The 18,667-nt window shown below is 44.6% G+C and overlaps 1 protein-coding gene across 3 annotated transcripts in view; it reads left to right on the top strand.

Annotated features, from left to right (window-relative positions):
* Window positions 1-18,667, top strand: part of APLF (aprataxin and PNKP like factor) — a 390,356-nt gene that overhangs the window by 346,131 nt on the left and 25,558 nt on the right. For all 3 annotated transcript variants that reach the window (XM_063918498.1, XM_063918497.1, XM_063918499.1), the window contains one exon: window positions 5,777-5,823. In XM_063918498.1, the coding sequence (XP_063774568.1) occupies window positions 5,777-5,823 (47 nt within the window). The remainder of the gene's footprint in view (window positions 1-5,776; window positions 5,824-18,667) is intronic.

The following is an 18,667-nucleotide window of genomic DNA, read 5'->3' as shown; positions in this document are numbered from 1 at the left end:
CGCCAATGCCTTTTCACTAAAAAAAAAAAGTGAAAAGGCATTGGCAAATATGCCTTAAAAACAGGCGAAAAAACGGCTGCAATTGAATACTTAGTGGGGTAAATTTGATAGTTCAAAAGTTGCTGGAGCTAATTGAATGCCCCCCTTAATTATACTCAGCTTCCATGTTAATGCCTTGAACCACCTATCTAGGGGTAAGTAGTGTGGAATTAGAGCATATTTTTGGAGTGGCATTAGCAATGTGAAATTTTTTTATTATTTAACATGGAGTGTCTTATATCCAACTGTAAATGAGACCTTCAGTGTTGATGTGTGGTGCAATTCACACAGTACCTGTGCCACCTCCTAAAGCGCTGCACCCTCTTCTTTGCTTCATCTTACCTTAGCAGACAGGACATAGGGGTGGCACCCTCTGCTTCTTTAAGGCAATGTGATTCCAACAGTCGAGATTATGAATGTTGACACTGTTATTGTCGACATTTTGAGTACATACCATTTTAGACACTCAGTAACTGCCTAGGTTCGCCTAATAGTAGTGCTTGGGTTTCTATCTGCTTGGAAAAGTTAGAATTTTGTCCTCCACACGTGAGTTATGCAATTTTTAGTCCATAGTTCAATATCTTGATCCACACAGTAGTTGCTGCAGTAACACACAATAGGTCTCTCCCTGCTTCAGACAGGCTATTAAAGACAACATCGCTGTACTTCAGGCTGGGTCTAGTAATTCCATTAACATCTTACAGTATAATGATTTTGGAAAAAAATTGATGCAGCTGCCAACACAAAACCATATTCCAATATTCTATATGTATCATTGTCACTCATGCATATTACTGTGTGCTTTTGTAAATAAATATCTCTTTTATAGTATTGATGTTTGTTCAGCATTGAATGGTGCTTATTTTTCTAGAGGCTTATCTTTATTCATTGCATGTGTTTAGGAAGCTGTGGAATGTTCACATGAAACTACTGTTTGAATAGTAATTTCCTAGGCTTTATATTTAACACGTGTAATACCTCGGGGTGGTTGGGTTGTGCTGGTCTAGGGAGGTCAGTCTTCCGGACATGAACCTTAGGAATGTTGGGGACCCACCTGATGAGGTCACCTGGTAGGTGGGCCCATATTTTGTGGCCAAAAATTATGCTAAGAACCTCAGTTTTGACTCCATGTTAAATTGCAGAGTTTATTGTTGCTCTGATTGCCAGTGTTTAGAGTGTGCACCTGCATTTTTTTTGTTCTGTGTGGCACTACAAGTCTCGCCACTGTATCACTTCTTATTATGTTTACAATTAGGCTCTGCAGTCCAGCCTCCCCCCCTCATATATTTAAAATCAACACCAGCACTTCTCCAGTTTGTCTAATTCACAACCTTATGGTGTGTACACACGGTGAGATATTTTCTTACAATTTTGACTATATAGTCAAAATCGTAAGAAAAGTTAGTGCAGATCGCAAGGTGAAAGTCACCTTGCGATTCCGATTCGATGCCGATGCGCGGACGGTATCGCAAGCCTAGATAGACTGTGCAGGCAAGTCAATTTTGACTATCTCTATAGAAGAGATAGTCAAAATTGACACTTGGCCAAAATCGCACATTGGGGGTAATTCCAAGTTGATCGCAGCAGGATTTTTGTTAGCAATTGGGCAAAACCATGTGCACTGCAGGGGAGGCAGATATAACATGTGCAGAGAGAGTTAGATTTGGGTGTGGTGTGTTCAATCTGCAATCTAATTTGCAGTGTAAAAATAAAGCAGCCAGTATTTACCCTGCACAGAAATAAAATAACCCACCCAAATCTAACTCTTTCTGCACATGTTAGATCTGCCTCCCCTGCAGTGCACATGGTTTTGCCCAATTGCTATCAAAAATCCTGCTGCGATCAACTTGGAATTACCCCCATAGTCAGTATCGCAAGCACACTCATTGTGGTGGTCATTCCGAGTTGATCGCTAGCTGCATTCGTTCGCTGTGCAGCGATGATGCAAAAAACCAGCACTTCTGCGCATGCGTATGCGGTGCAATGCACACGCGCGTCGTACTATTACAACGAACGATGTCGTTTCACACAGGGTCTAGCGAAGCTTTTCAGTCGCACTGCTGGCCGCAGAGTCATTTACATGAAGTCGGCGTTTCTGGGTGTCAACTGACCGTTTTCAGCGAGTGTTTTGAAAAACGCAGGCGTGCCAGGAAAAACGCAGGCGTGGCTCGGTGAACGCAGAGCGTGTTTGTGATGTCAAAACAGGAACTGAACAGTCTGAAGTCATCGCAAGCGCTGAGTAGGTATTGAGCTACTCTAAAACTGCACACAAAAAATTTGCCGCCGCTTTGCGATCCTTTCGTTCGCACTTCTGCTAAGCTAAAATACACTCCCAGTGGGAGGCGGCATAGAGTTTGCACGGCTGCTAAAAACTGGTAGCGAGCGATCAACTCGGAATGATCACCAATGTGCTTGCAATGCCGACCTAGCCCCTGACGCATAGTGAGAATCGAGTATAGCCCGAATCTCACCGTGTGTATGGTCCTATAGAAACTAGCTTCAATTATCAAATGTCACCATCAATATAAATATTTTCTATAAGGTTTATTACAAAATAATGTATGTAATGGGAACAGTTACTGTACAAGATAGTTCACACCATGGTAACAAAATGCAGCTTGGTACAGTAAGTAAAGCACGTGACTGTTCCATATTGACATACAGGTTGAGTATCCCTTATCCAAAATGCTTGGGACCAGAGGTATTTTGGATATGGGATTTTTCCGTATTTTGGAATAATTGCATACCATAATGAGATATCATGGTGATGGGACCTAAATCTAAGCACAGAATGTATTTATGTTACATATACACCTTATACACACAGCCTGAAGGTAATTTTAGCCAATATTTTAATAACTTTGTGCGCTGAACAAAGTGTGTGTATATTCACAAAATTCAGTTATGTTTCATATACACCTTATACGCACAGCCTGAAGGTCATTTAATACAATATTTTTAATAACTTTGTGTATTATACAAAGTTTGTGTACATTGAGCCATCAGAAAACAAAGGTTTCACTATCTCACTCAAAAGATTCCGTATTTCGGAATATTCCGTATTTCGGAATATTTGGATATGGGATACTCAACCTGTATTAGGCTTTGAATTAGGTAATGATCAGGCAGTTGTTACAGAAACAAGAATAATTGTGAAGATCCAAAACCTGATCATTATTTTCATTTTATTTATAGTCTGTTGTGCTTTTTAGATTTATACAAAACGGTATGGCTATTTAGGAAATGTTATGCTAATTATAAAATATTAAAATATATCCGCTCATATGAAATATGTGCATGCATTAGAACTTACCATTTATTTTTCTGTTATAATATTCTTTATGCAACTTCCATGAATTATCTAATTGTTCTGTTATTTATTGATCTGAAAATTCTTTTCACAGAGTAAATTTGTCTTTCTTGCATGTTTAAATCAAGAATTATCTTCTTTGGCATTGTAATGATATACAGAGAGACTATGTGTTACTATTTCGTGAATAAAATAATAATAAAATAACTTTTCAAATCAAGCAATATACATTGCATTAATTACATTTAAATTAATTTAGTTAATCTGCATAATGTAGAAACTACTGTTATCTAGGGCCGCAAAGATATTGGGCAGACACAGTTACTGGGAGGCGGAGTGGCTGACGTAGGGGGCAGAGCTAAGTCCCATCATGGAGCAGTTCCACATGTTGTGTGCAGAGCTAGCCATGGTCACAGCATTGAGGGGCGTTCTTGAGCCTCTTCTGCATATTGCCTGGACCAGTAGACAGACCGGACACCCCCTCATTGCCCCAGCTTTTAAGTTGAACACATTGTGTTAAATTTATAGCACCTCAAAAATCATGTTTAATTGTATCATACACGGGAAAGCAGTTGATGTTCGGAATATCTTTAGATTGTAAGCTCTCTTGAGCAAGGACTCTTACTTCACTCACTCAGGTCTTCACGTTCTTTGTCAGCCTTGCCGGTCTGTGTGCTAATCCTATGTACAATTCGTTTTCTGTATGACTTGTTATACAGCACCACCTGTCCGGTTCTGCACTTTATATATAAATGGGAAGGATGGTTTTGCTGTATCGGTTTTGGTGTTGGTATTGCTGTGCTTTGGGGTTGTATTTTTAGTCTATGCTAATTTGCTCTTATTTTGCTGAACACATTTCCAAGAATGGCGAGAACTAGCACAAAAGGATGTTCCCTCTCACCAAACAAATGCTTGGAATGGATTTTCTATGCAGTGATAATTATATATGTATGTGTGATGATAGGTACTTGGAAGGAGTACAATGTAGTTGTATAATACAATTACTCCTTTTGACAAGTAGGTGGCGCTCCACAATACTTCCATTGGCTGCTTTACATCAGAATACCATGTTTGTTAGTTTGGGCTGTTTGTTAGGTGTTTCCTATACATTACAGCATATGTGCAGAAAGCATTTTAGAATTCCTAGCAATTGCCAAATCATCTAAATTAAAGACTAGCCTTAAAAATCTGAAGTCTGAACTTTAATTTGCTGAAAGAACATCTGCCATATACAGACACGGCAGTCACTAACATGACACTATTCCAAGTTATACATTTTGCAATCAAATTCTCTGTTTCTATCTCTATACAGTATTATGTTCATGGTTAATGCATTTTTTTTCTCTCAAATCTCTAACCTCTGTATTACTTACTGTATGTTCATGGTTTCGCTAAAGTGCCTGAAGTCCTATTTGAGAAAACGCTAAATACTGTAAATAAAATAATTATTATATATTCTGATTGTTTTTACAGAAGAGTTTCTGGAATGGGCCTGCATTTTGAAATGTAGAGTATATTACCTTTATTGTTTAATACTTAAGTGACTTTGCTGCTTACAGGTTTTATATGCAGCCAGTTCTACTAATTCAAACTAAATACTATGTTAGTACCATTCAAATAGTTGGGGGTACATTTTGTATGTGGTGTTTGTAAAAGCTGACACACCCTTGCCAATTTGCTGATTTTAAAGGGGGCAATAATAATTATACAGAACCAGGTGTGTTTTGTATTTAATTTTAATGTCCCTTTAAATTCTGCAGCCGAAACTGCCCAAGACATGATGGCTTTGAATAGAGATGCTTAGTACATTTACCCCTTTATCTGAACAACTCACCCTAGATGAACTTGTGATAATCAGGGTCTTTTTGTAGATTAATTTTTAAATTACCATTGTTATCTATCATCACGAGTAACAAATACCTTGTGATTAAAGGCCAGTACACACTAGAGAGATGTGTGCTGAGTGATCTGCCACAGACCGCTCAGCACACATCTCTCCCCCCGCTCAGCACAGCGCGATGTGTGCTGAGCGAGGTGGGGGAGGCGCTCATTTCACCCAGCGGGAATCCGGCTGTCAGGATACAGACACCAGAATCCCGACACCGCGTGAAATACCGGCGGTCGAAATCCCGACTGCCGGCTGCAATTCCAATTTGGGTGGTGGTCCACGCCACAACCTGAGGGTGAATGTATCCCGGGCCCGAAGCACAGAGAGCGCAGCAAGCCCGCGAGGGGACACGCTGCGCTCGCTGTCGGGATCCTGGCGTCGGTTTCCTGACAGCTGGGATATCATACTGACCCCCTTACACATTCTATGGGTCAACATCGTTAGGGTTTTATTTATGCTCGCAGCCTATACTTTGAGTTGATCCCTGCTGTTAGTAAATGTACTGTAATGTATAAATCTGTGTGTTTTCTCTTTTTCAGGAAAAATCCACAGCACAAGCTGGAATACAAGCACACAAGACCACCAGGTAATATATACTGTGCTCTATAGCTTATATATCAGCTGTGGTCTAAGCCACTTGCACATTGCTGAGCTGTATTACACGTCTGCTGTTTAGTGCAGTCCTGCAGAATACTCGTTTTATAGAATGAATTGCGTAAGTGAAGCGCTGATTAGAGACTGTTCTTATATAGTACATCAGAAGTGGGTGCCTGGTATGGTTAGTCAATGAAGTACTCCTTAAAATGTGTTCATATCCTATATAATAAATGGCTAATGTTGCTCCTCACCTGTATGGGAGGAATTCAAGCATTTTGCGCAACGGCGTCCAGTGGATGGCGTCCAGCGGAGCAATTGAAGTGTTGCTCCGTTCGGCTGCGCACAGCCGCCGGCACTGACATTACTGTCCTGTTGTTCCATCATTTTGTCGGGCTGGTAACTAGTATAACAAGAAACCCCTAAAGTGTGATTTTGTTCAAGGTACCCTTATTATCATTGGGCTGTGAGTGAATTTATAACAGGCAACTCATGTATTTAAATGTTTATAAATAAAGTATTTGAAATACCACATCTCATCAGTTATGTATATGTTTTAGTTTTTGCTAATTAAGATTTTTTTTTCAGTTCTATTTAAAGTAGCAATCTCAGGATTTTTGTGTTTAAATAACAATTACCTTTAAATATCCACTAAATAGTGATTTTTATTAGCTATCCTAGTAATCACTATCTCCTTATCAATACATCTGTGGAGAGCAAACATTAATGGCTAACTAAAGGTCACCATTCATAGCATGACATGATACACAAATTGCAAATTGGAAATCTGCACACAGGTTTTACATGAATCGGGGCAATGCTGCAGGAGTGTCTCATTACGCCATCTAAAATACACAGCGACTATGGGGATAAGCGAGTCCTATCACCATAAGCTGCCTGCTGTACTGTGCAGTACATGTATTTGCGTCTGGGATGCGTTTGTGTGTTTATTTAAAAAAAAATCTGTACAGTAAGTGTAGTACAGTACTGTATTTTAAAATTATACACACAATATAAGCATGTCACATACTGTACTGTATCATAGGATTTAGCAGGAACTGCTTGTGCGACTTACTGTAGTACAGTACTTTTACTGTATATAGCTCTAATACACATTTTCTGTGGAAAATAATGTAAAAATAACATGTACAGGTACAGTACTGTACATGGAGCATTTTCTTTACTGATCCATTTATTTTTATTTTTTTAATTTCACAATGTGAACAGTGTTTCTTTGGAAATTGACTTACTGTACAGTATATTTACAGACCAACCTACTGTACTCCCCAAAATTGTGTTTGACAGAATATGTATAAAGTACCATATTAAAGAAGCAACTTAAGAAAAATCACAAAGCATGGCTACTGTAATGTAAATCTCATAGTCTATGGCATTTCAAGCCGTGTCATACTGTACATGGCAGGATAAAGGAAATACCGTATTTACTGTACTGTGCGTGGACAGATCTCTACTGTATGCATTAAATTCCTAATGCAATTTACAGTAACCTTGTCCAAAATGTTACAGTACTACTGTATACTGTACTTTTTTGATCGTCCTTTAGTAAAAAAAAAAGATTTTAAAACTTTGTACCGTACAGTGTGTTTCGTCTGTTTAACTGAAGACTAGATGGTCCAAGTGGTTCTTACAGTATCTTCCATCAAAATCTGTTTCTTTGTACAGTACCTACTGTATTACACTGAAGTGTGAGGTGCAAATGTTTTGTTAGTATTAGCAGACATTGAGCATCTTTATGACGTCACAATCAATGGAATTGTTAATTCTAGTTCCCTGCACCTAATCACTCAGGAGGGCATAGTGTACTTTACTGTCTTAAAAACTTAAGGGGCAAATTTTTAAATGTGACATACACTTACAGTATCGCTAGAGTTCAGTAGTACACTGATTACATTAGGTCCAGGGTATTAGACAGAACACTACCTTTATAGATATTGTGACACACATTAGCATTGCCCTTATAAACATTATGACACATCAACATGTGGGCCTTCCACTTTTAACCATCTCAGTACTGTACATTACAGTATAAATTGATTTCATGATAGATGATGCAGCACTCACCTGAATCCATCTTATTCACGTCATGTCATAGTAGTGCAATTTATTCACGTCACAGTACTGCCCTTGATTCACGTTGTGTCACACAGTAGAGTACCTTATTCACATTACTGTACATCACAATAGTGCATTATATTCACATTACTTCACAAAGTAGATATCTGCCGCAGTCATGGACCTTATAACACAGGGCTGGCCAAACCAGTCCTCGAGATCTACCAACAGGTCATGTTTTCTCTGACGTCCTAGTGGATGCTGGGAACTCCGTAAGGACCATGGGGAATAGCGGCTCCGCAGGAGACTGGGCACAAAAAGAAAAGCTTTAGGACTACCTGGTGTGCACTGGCTCCTCCCCCTATGACCCTCCTCCAAGCCTCAGATTTTTGTGCCCGACCGAGCTGGGTGCAATCTAGGAGGCTCTCCTGAGCTTCTTAGGAAAAGTTAGTTTTAGGTTTTTTATTTTCAGTGAGACCTGCAGGCAACAGGCTCACTGCATCGAGGGACTAAGGGGAGAAGAAGCGAACCTGCCTGCTTGCAGCCAGCTTGGGCTTCTTAGGCTACTGGACACCATTAGCTCCAGAGGGACCGAATACAGGCCCAGCCTCGGAGTCCGGTCCCAGAGCCGCGCCGCCGGCCCCCTTACAGAGTCAGAAGCAAGAAGAGGTCCGGAAAATCGGCGGCAGAAGACATCAGTCTTCACCAAGGTAGCGCACAGCACTGCAGCTGTGCGCCATTGCTCCTCATGCACCACACGCTCCGGTCACTGATGGGTGCAGGGCGCTGGGGGGGGGGCGCCCTGAGCAGCAATATAAACACCTTGGCTGGCTAAATTACATCACATATAACCCCCAGGGCTATATGGATGTATATTAACCCCTGCCAGATTCCTGAAAAAAGCGGGAGAAAAGGCGGAGCCTATCTCCTCAGCACACTGGCGCCATTTTCCCTCACAGCTCCGCTGGAAGGACGTCTCCCTGACTCTCCCCTGCAGTCCTGCACTACAGAAAAGGGTAAAACAAGAGGCGGGGGCACTAATTAGGCGCAGTATAATATACACAGCAGCTATAAAGGGAAAAACACTCTGTTTGGTGTTATCCCAATATATATATAGCGCTCTGGTGTGTGCTGGCATACTCTCCCTCTGTCTCCCCAAAGGGCTAGTGGGGTCCTGTCCTCTATCAGAGCATTCCCTGTGTGTGTGCTGTGTGTCGGTACGACTGTGTCGACATGTATGAAGAGGAAAATGATGTGGAGGCGGAGCAATTGCCTGTAATGGTGATGTCACCCCCTAGGGAGTCGACACCTGAGTGGATGAGCTTATGGAAGGATTTACATGAAAGTGTCAGCTCTTTACAAAAGACGGTTGATGACATGAGACAGCCGGCTATTCAGCTGGTGCCTGTCCAGGCGTCTCAAAGACCATCAGGGGCTCTAAAACGCCCGCTACCTCAGATGGCAGATACAGACGCCGACACGGATACTGACTCCAGTGTCGACGATGAAGAGACGAATGTGACTTCCAGTAGGGCCACACGTTACATGATTGAGGCAATGAAAAATGTTTTACACATTTCTGATAGTACAAGTACCACTAAAAAGGGTATTATGTTTGGTGAGAAAAAACTACCTGTAGTTTTTCCTGCATCTGAGGAATTAAATGAAGTGTGTGATGAAGCGTGGGTTTCTCCCGATAAAAAACTGATAATTCCTAAAAAGTTATTGGCATCATACCCCTTCCCGCCAGAGGATAGGGCACGTTGGGAAACACCTCCTAGGGTGGATAAAGCGCTCACACGCTTGTCAAAACAGATGGCACTACCGTCTCCGGATACGGCCGCCCTTAAGGAACCTGCTGACAGAAAGCAGGAGAATATCCTAAAATGTATATACACTCACACGGGTGTTATACTGCGACCAGCAATCGCCTCAGCCTGGATGTGCAGTGCTGGGGTGGCTTGGTCGGATTCCCTGACTGAAAATATTGATACCCTGGATAGGGACAGTATATTACTGACTATAGAGCATTTAAAAGATGCATTTTTATATATGCATGATGCACAGAGGGATATTTGCCGACTGGCATCAAGAGTAAGTGCGCGGTCCATATCTGCCAGAAGAGGGTTATGGACGCGGCAGTGGTCAGGTGATGCTGATTCCAAAAGGCATATGGAAGTATTGCCTTATAAAGGGGAGGAGTTATTTGGGGTAGGTCTATCGGACCTGGTATCCACGGCAACTGCTGGGAAATCCACATTTTTACCCCAGGTAGCCTCTCAACATAAAAAGACGCCGTATTATCAGGCGCAGTCCTTTCGGCCCCATAAGGGCAAGCGGGCGAAAGGCTCCTCATTTCTGCCCCGTGGCAGAGGGAGAGGAAAAAGGCTGCAGCAAACAGCCAGTTCCCAGGAACAGAAGCCCTCTCCCGCTTCTGCCAAGTCCTCAGCATGACGCTGGGGCTCTACAAGCGGACTCAGGCACGGTGGGGGCCCGTCTCAAGAATTTCAGCGCGCAGTGGGCTCACTCACAAGTGGACCCCTGGATCCTTCAGGTGGTATCTCAGGGGTACAAATTGGAATTCGAGACGTCTCCCCCTCGCCGTTTCCTAAAGTCTGCCTTACCGACGTCTCCCTCCGACAGGGAGGCGGTATTGGAAGCCATTCACAAGCTGTATTCACAGCAGGTGATAATCAAGGTACCCCTCCTGCAACAGGGAAAGGGGTATTATTCCACGCTGTTTGTGGCACCGAAGCCGGATGGCTCGGTGAGACCTATTTTAAATCTAAAATCTTTGAACACTTACATACAGAGGTTCAAATTCAAGATGGAGCGGTGATCGCGAACCTGGAAGAAGGGGATTATATGGTGTCTCTGGAAATCAAGGATGCTTACCTCCATGTTCCAATTTACCCTTCTCACCAAGGGTACCTCAGGTTTGTGGTACAGAACTGCCACTATCAGTTTCAGACGCTGCCGTTTGGATTGTCCACGGCGCCCCGAGTCTTTACCAAAGTAATGGCCGAAATGATGATACTCCTTCGAAAGAAGGGAGTTTTAATTATCCCTTACTTGGACGATCTCCTGATAAGGGCAAGATCCAAGGAACAGTTGGTAGTCGGAGTAGCACTATCTCAAGTAGTGCTGCGGCAGCACGGTTGGATTCTCAATATCCCAAAATCGCAGCTGATCCCGACGACACGTCTTCTGTTCCTAGGGATGATCCTGGACACAGTCCAGAAAAAGGTGTTTCTCCCGGAAGAGAAAGCCAGAGAGTTATCCGAGCTAGTCAGAAACCTCCTAAAACCAGGCCAAGTATCAGTGCACCAATGCACAAGGGTCCTGGGAAAAATGGTAGCTTCCTACGAAGCAATCCCATTCGGCAGATTCCACGCAAGAACATTCCAGTGGGACCTGCTGGACAAATGGTCCGGATCGCATCTTCAGATGCATCAGCGAATAACCCTGTCCCCAAGGACAAGGGTGTCTCTCCTGTGGTGGTTGCAGAGTGCTCATCTTCTAGAGGGCCGCAGATTCGGCATTCAGGACTGGGTTCTGGTGACCACGGATGCCAGCCTGCGAGGCTGGGGAGCAGTCACACAGGGAAAAAACTTCCAGGGCTTGTGGTCAAGCCTGGAGACATCACTTCACATAAATATCCTGGAGTTAAGAGCCATTTACAATGCTCTAAGCCAAGCAAGACCTCTGCTTCAAGGTCAGCCGGTGCTGATCCAGTCGGACAACATCAGGGCAGTCGCCCACGTAAACAGACAGGGCGGCACAAGAAGCAGGAGGGCAATGGCAGAAGCTGCAAGGATTCTTCGCTGGGCGGAAAATCATGTGATAGCACTGTCGGCAGTGTTCATTCCGGGAGTGGACAACTGGGAAGCAGACTTCCTCAGCAGGCACGACCTCCACCCGGGAGAGTGGGGACTTCACCCAGAAGTCTTCCACATGATGATAAACCGTTGGGAAAAACCAAAGGTGGACATGATGGCGTCCCGCCTCAACAAAAAACTGGACAGGTATTGCGCCAGGTCAAGGGACCCTCAAGCAATAGCTGTGGACGCTCTGGTAACACCGTGGGTGTACCAGTCAGTGTATGTGTTCCCTCCTCTGCCTCTCATACCCAAGGTGCTGAGAATTATACGGCGGGGAGGAGTAAGATCTATTCTCGTGGCTCCGGATTGGCCAAGAAGGACTTGGTACCCGGAACTTCAAGAGATGCTCACAGAGGACCCGTGGCCTCTACCTCTGAGAAGGGACCTGCTCCAGCAGGGACCCTGTCTGTTCCAAGACTTACCGCGGCTGCGTTAGACGGCATGGCGGTTGAACGCCGGATCCTAAAGGAAAAAGGCATTCCAGACGAAGTCATCCCTACTTTGATAAAAGCCAGAAAGGATGTAACCGCAAAGCATTATCACCGCATCTGGCGGAAATATGTTGCGTGGTGCGAGGCCAAAAAGGCCCCAACGGAGGAATTTCAATTGGGTCGATTCCTGCATTTCCTGCAAGCAGGAGTGTCTATGGGCCTAAAATTAGGATCCATTAAGGTCCAGATTTCGGCCCTGTCGATTTTCTTTCAGAGAGAACTGGCTTCAGTGCCTGAAGTCCAGACGTTTGTTAAGGGAGTGCTACATATACAGCCTCCTTTTGTGCCTCCAGTGGCACCCTGGGATCTGAATGTTGTTTTGGATTTCCTAAAATCACATTGGTTTGAACCACTCAACACTGTGGAATTAAAATATCTCACATGGAAAGTGGTCATGTTGTTGGCCCTGGCTTCAGCCAGGCGTGTGTCCGAATTGGCGGCTTTATCCTGTAAAAGCCCTTACCTGATTTTTCATACGGACAGGGCAGAATTGAGGACTCGTCCTCAATTTCTCCCAAAGGTGGTTTCAGCGTTTCATCTGAACCAGCCTATTGTGGTACCTGCGGCTACTAAGGACTTGGAGGACTCCAAGTTGCTGGACGTTGTCAGGGCCCTGAAAATATATGTTTCCAGGACGGCTGGAGTCAGAAAATCTGACTCGCTATTTATCCTATACGCACCCAACAAGCTGGGTGCTCCTGCTTCTAAGCAGACTATTGCTCGCTGGATTTGTAGTACAATTCAGCTTGCGCATTCTGTGGCAGGCCTGCCACAGCCAAAATCTGTAAAAGCCCACTCCACAAGGAAGGTGGGCTCATCTTGGGCGGCTGCCCGAGGGGTCTCGGCTTTACAACTCTGCCGAGCTGCTACTTGGTCAGGGTCAAATACTTTTGTAAAATTTTACAAATTTGACACTCTGGCTGAGGAGGACCTGGAGTTTTCTCACTCGGTGCTGCAGAGTCATCCGCACTCTCCCGCCCGTTTGGGAGCTTTGGTATAATCCCCATGGTCCTTACGGAGTTCCCAGCATCCACTAGGACGTCAGAGAAAATAAGAATTTACTTACCGATAATTCTATTTCTCGTAGTCCGTAGTGGATGCTGGGCGCCCATCCCAAGTGCGGATTATCTGCAATACTTGTACATAGTTATTGTTAACAAATCGGGTTATTGTTGTTGTGAGCCATCTATCCAGAGGCTCCTCTGTTATCATGCTGTTAACTGGGTTCATATCACAAGTTGTACGGTGTGATTGGTGTGGCTGGTATGAGTCTTACCCGGGATTCAAAATCCTTCCTTATTGTGTACGCTCGTCCGGGCACAGTATCCTAACTGAGGCTTGGAGGAGGGTCATAGGGGGAGGAGTCAGTGCACACCAAGTAGTCCTAAAGCTTTTCTTTTTGTGCCCAGTCTCCTGCGGAGCCGCTATTCCCCATGGTCCTTACAGAGTTCCCAGCATCCACTACGGACTACGAGAAATAGAATTATCGGTAAGTAAATTCTTATTTTCCAGGCCTCCTGGAGATCTGTAGGCTTGTCAGTTAGGAATGAATGCAGCACATCTTAATTGGTAATGACTACACCTGTGTACTAGCCAGGTGGTCTGGAAAATGTGAACTGTTGGTAGATCTTGAGGACTGGTTTGGCCAGCCCTGTTATAACACATTATGCAAGAGTAGTGCATCTTATAACACATTAGGACACAGTAATGCACCTTATAACACATTAGGCCACAGTAATGTCCCTTAGAATAAATTCTGCCACAGCAATGTCCCTTAGAATAAATTCTGCCACAGTAACGTTCCATAGAAATTATTCTGCCACAGTAATGTCCCTTAGAACAAATTCTGCCATAGTAACGTCCTTTAAAATAAATAAATTCTACCACAGTAACGTCCCTTGGAAAACAATCTGCCACAGTAACGCCCTTAGGGGGGTATTCAATTGTTGTCAGAAACTGCTGTCTTGTCGGAAAGATGGCAGTTTCTGACAGGTTTAGGTCGGAAAGGGTTCCGACCTATTCAATACTGCCCCCATTTTTCCGACAAATCGGGAAATCCGACTTGACGGAAACCACTCGGATCGGCGTATGTGGATTGTCGGAAGTGCAGCCAAACCCGACAGGTTTTTGCCCCGTTTCCGACAATGTCAATCCGACTTTAAAAAAAGTCAGATTGGCATTGTCGGGACTGGACCAAACCTGTTGGGTTTAGCCGGCCATTGAATACTCTCATGACGGATCCTTTCTGTCAGAAAGGATCCAACATGAATTGAATACAATCTGCCACAGTAATGCACTTACAATACTATCTGAAACATAAATCTCCCTTAGAATACAATCTGCTACAGTAATGCCCTTAGAATACTACAGTATCTGCCACGGTAATGCCCTTAGAATACTATCTGAAACACAAATGTCCCTTAGAACACAATCTGTAACATGAATGCCCCTTAGAACATAGTTACCTCACCATACAGCACCTGACTGTCATTTACAGTACATTAAGGCAAACAGTAATGCTGCTACGGTTGTAATACAGAAGATAGACATTAAAAAGATAGACAGTCATTTGGTCGACAGTAAAAGGTCGACACTCAGTGTTTTAAAACTTTTTTAACCCCAATTTTTTTTAATAGCATCCCCTTGTGGGCTTGCTTCGCTCGCTACACTTCAGACACGGTGGGTCGCTTTGCCCGCCAAAACTTTACTAATGGTGGTACAGTACTGTACAGTAATTTTACATGGATAGTCAATTTTATGAAGTGCGTCTGCTCGCCACGCTTTGGGCTCGGTTACTAATGGTAATAGTTTTTGGCATGGATAGTAAATGCAGCAAATGTTGGAAAAATATATAAAAAAAACACCAAAAAAGTGTTGACCTTTTGACCCTGCAGACATTTTGACCCTGTCGAGCTTTTGACCCTGTTTACCTTTGCACCCTGTTTACCATTTGACTGTCGACCTAATGAATATTGACCATTAGTGGATGACCTATTCACCGTAGACCTTTTTAATGTAGATCTACAGGTACTGTATAGACCGGATACCTGCTGCTACAGCAGACCCTGTTTTATACAGTACCTGTAATTACAGTAACTTAAAGTACAGTAATCTACTGTACTTACAGTCCCTGATGGCTTGCAAGCGTCTGGTGGTCTTCCTCACCAGGTCACTCCATCTCCTCTGGAGTGACCGCACCATCCTCTCCGGTTGTACAGTATTTCCAGAGGATTGCCCTGCTGGCCCTACTGTAGGCCCTTAGCTTCTCCTTGTTGCTGGCAAGAGCTCGTCCCGCCAGCTAACGAGGAGTCTGAGCTCTCCTGTGCTGTATGGCCGATCTCTGCCTGCCATTATTCCAAAGCAGAATACAGGAACTGACGTGCTGCGTCCCAGGCAGTTCATCTTGCACCCGTGATGCAGGATGTCAGTACAAGTGAAATGGTTTATACTGTACAGTATTGTGTGCAACGGCAGACAGTTACAGTAGTTATGGAAACTGTTCTTTTCTCTGGCTGGATCCACAGGATAACATTGGGATATGCCGGAGAGACAGCGGAAATGGCACCAACCCGGGCACGAGCTTTCTGGCCTCCCAGGATGCATCGGGGCTTCACCATATAATCCCGCCCACTGACTCAGTCAAATCAGTTTTTTGTTTGGTGCGGCAGGAGCCGGACCATGGTCACAGGGCTGCTGTGAATAAAGCAGCCTGAAGCTTTTATTTTTATAGTCTTACTATGTTTTTTGAGCGACTTTTCCTAACAGCGTCTTAAACGCATACGGGAAAGAGTCGTTCCAACAACTCCCTACTGGGTCGCAACAACGCTTACCTTCGCGGTACAGTGCTGTCTCGACGGGCGTCTGTGTCGGATGTTCTAGCAGGTCCAGCAGACGTAACCAGGCTGTGGCCGGAGCATGGGGGGAAGGTAAGTCTATGGATTTCCTCTTACTAGGGGGGTCCGGACACAGCTACACTGTATTGGTGGAGACTACAAACAGTGTGTTGATGCGCCGAACACCTCGAGTGCGACAGCGCTACGCTCTAGAGATCATAGGCGCCAGGACTATGTTGAGGCCGCGATCCTTAAAGTTTAAGTCAACGGGGGGAATCAGACGCTCTCCTGGCAGTCCCTCCAAGTTCATGACCAGTTTCCGCGCGTCTCCCATCCATGAACTGAATGACCTCACTTCTGTCTCAGACGCTACCACGAGTGTACTCGGTCGCACCTTAGACGCTGCGGTTGTGTACACTAGAGATCCGCCTAGACCGAGTCACAGGCCTTAGCGTCTGTATACACGTGTAAGTCACTGAGCGTCCGTGTCCGTCAGTGAGCGTCCGTGTCTTGCATCAGTTATCCGAACGGCAGTGTACACCAGAAGCGTCTGAATCCACTCAGCATCTTGCTTGTTTGGATATGGAAGTGTGGTGAGTCTCCCTGTATCCCGCTCTACGGAGGATGGGTATACAGTACTAAAAATTCTCTCTACTTGTTAGTATGAATTGTTAATTTTAGTACATATTGCATATGAGATCTGTATATTACTGTGGTTTCTACATGTTATGTTTTAAAAAAAACAGTTAAAAACAGAAGTACAATTTTCCTACTTACTTGTAAGTTGTTATGGGGGTTGTATTCTCATATGACAATGTTTAATGCCTTAACATGTGACTGACTGCTAGTATGTGTGCTGACTTTTCTATGTCGTCAGTCCTGTTCTGACCTTCAAATCAGGTGCACGGTTGTGGTCAGATTGATCTCACTTCTATATATCCATATATAGGTGATTTTCAGTCACAAATTGTGTAGTCATTAACAGATTTTTACCATGTCTGTGAGCGGCAAAAGTGACGAGGAGAATTTATCAGGCACTCCTATTTCTCTAACGTCCTAGTGGATGCTGGGAACTCCGTAAGGACCATGGGGAATAGCGGGCTCCGAAGGAGGCTGGGCACTCTAGAAAGATTTAGGACTACCTGGTGTGCACTGGCTCCTCCCACTATGACCCTCCTCCAAGCCTCAGTTAGATTTCGTGCCCGGCCGAGGTTGGATGCACACTAGGGGCTCTCCTGAGCCCTTAGAAAGAAAGTATAATTTTAGGTTTTTTATTTTCAGTGAGACCTGCTGGCAACAGGCTCACTGCAGCGAGGGACTAAGGGGAGAAGAAGCGAACTCGCCTGCTTGCAGCCGGATTGGGCTTCTTAGGCTACTGGACACCATTAGCTCCAGAGGGATCGACCGCAGGCCCAGTCCTTGGTGTTCGGTCCCGGAGCCGCGCCGCCGTCCCCCTTACAGAGCCAGAAGCAAGAAGAGGTCCGGAAAATCGGCGGCAGAAGACATCAGTCTTCACCAAGGTAGCGCACAGCATTGCAGCTGTGCGCCATTGCTCCTCATGCACACTTCACACTCCGGTCACTGAGGGTGCAGGGCGCTTGGGGGGGGGCACCCTGAGCTGCAATAAAAACACCTTGGCTGGCAAAAATACCACAATATATAGCCCTAGAGGCTATATATGTGGTAAATTCCCCTGCCAGAATCCAGAAAAAAGCGGGAGAATAGGCCGTGGAAAAGGGGCGGAGCTATCTCCCTCAGACACACTGGCGCCATTTCTCCTTCACAGATCCGCTGGAAGGAAGCTCCCTGGCTCTCCCCTGCAGTCTACACTTCAGAACAGGGTAAAAACAGAGAGGGGGGGCACTAAATTTGGGCGCAATACATATATATAATATAAAAAGCAGCTATAGGGGACATAACTTAGTTAGTCCCTGCATTATATAGCGCTTTGGTGTGTGCTGGCATACTCTCACTCTGTCCCCCCAAAGGGCTTTTGTGGGTCCTGTCCTCATTCGGAGCATTCCTTGTGTGTGTGCGGTGTGTCGGTACGGCTGTGTCGACATGTTTGATGAGGATAATGATGTGGAGGCGGAGCAGATGCCTTTAGAAGGGATGTCACCCCCTAGCGGGGCAGACACCTGAGTGGATGGGCTTATGGAAAGTAATGAGTGCACGTATAGACTCCTTATATAAGAAAATCGACGACATGTCAAATATGGGACAGCCGACTTCTCAGCTCGTGCCTGCCCAGGCGTCGCATGGGTCGTCAGGGGCTCTAAAATGCCCGCTACCTCAAGCAGACCCAGATGTCGACACGGATACTGACACCAGTGTCGACGACGATGAGTCAAACCTGATGCCCACTAAGGCCATTCACTGTATGATTGAGGCAATGAAAGAGGTGTTAAACATTTCTGATATAACTACTGGTACCACTAAAAAGGGTATTATGTTTGGAGAGAAAAAACTACCCGTAGTTTTTCCCCCATCAGATGAATTAAATGAAGTGTGAGAAGAAGTGTGGGCTTTCCCTGATAAAGAATTGGTAATTCCTAAGA

The sequence above is a fragment of the Pseudophryne corroboree genome, chromosome 4 (assembly GCF_028390025.1).
Source record: "Pseudophryne corroboree isolate aPseCor3 chromosome 4, aPseCor3.hap2, whole genome shotgun sequence".
Lineage (NCBI taxonomy): Eukaryota > Metazoa > Chordata > Amphibia > Anura > Myobatrachidae > Pseudophryne > Pseudophryne corroboree.
Note: the sequence above shows the minus strand (reverse complement) of the source record. Positions and strands in the feature narration are given on the sequence as shown.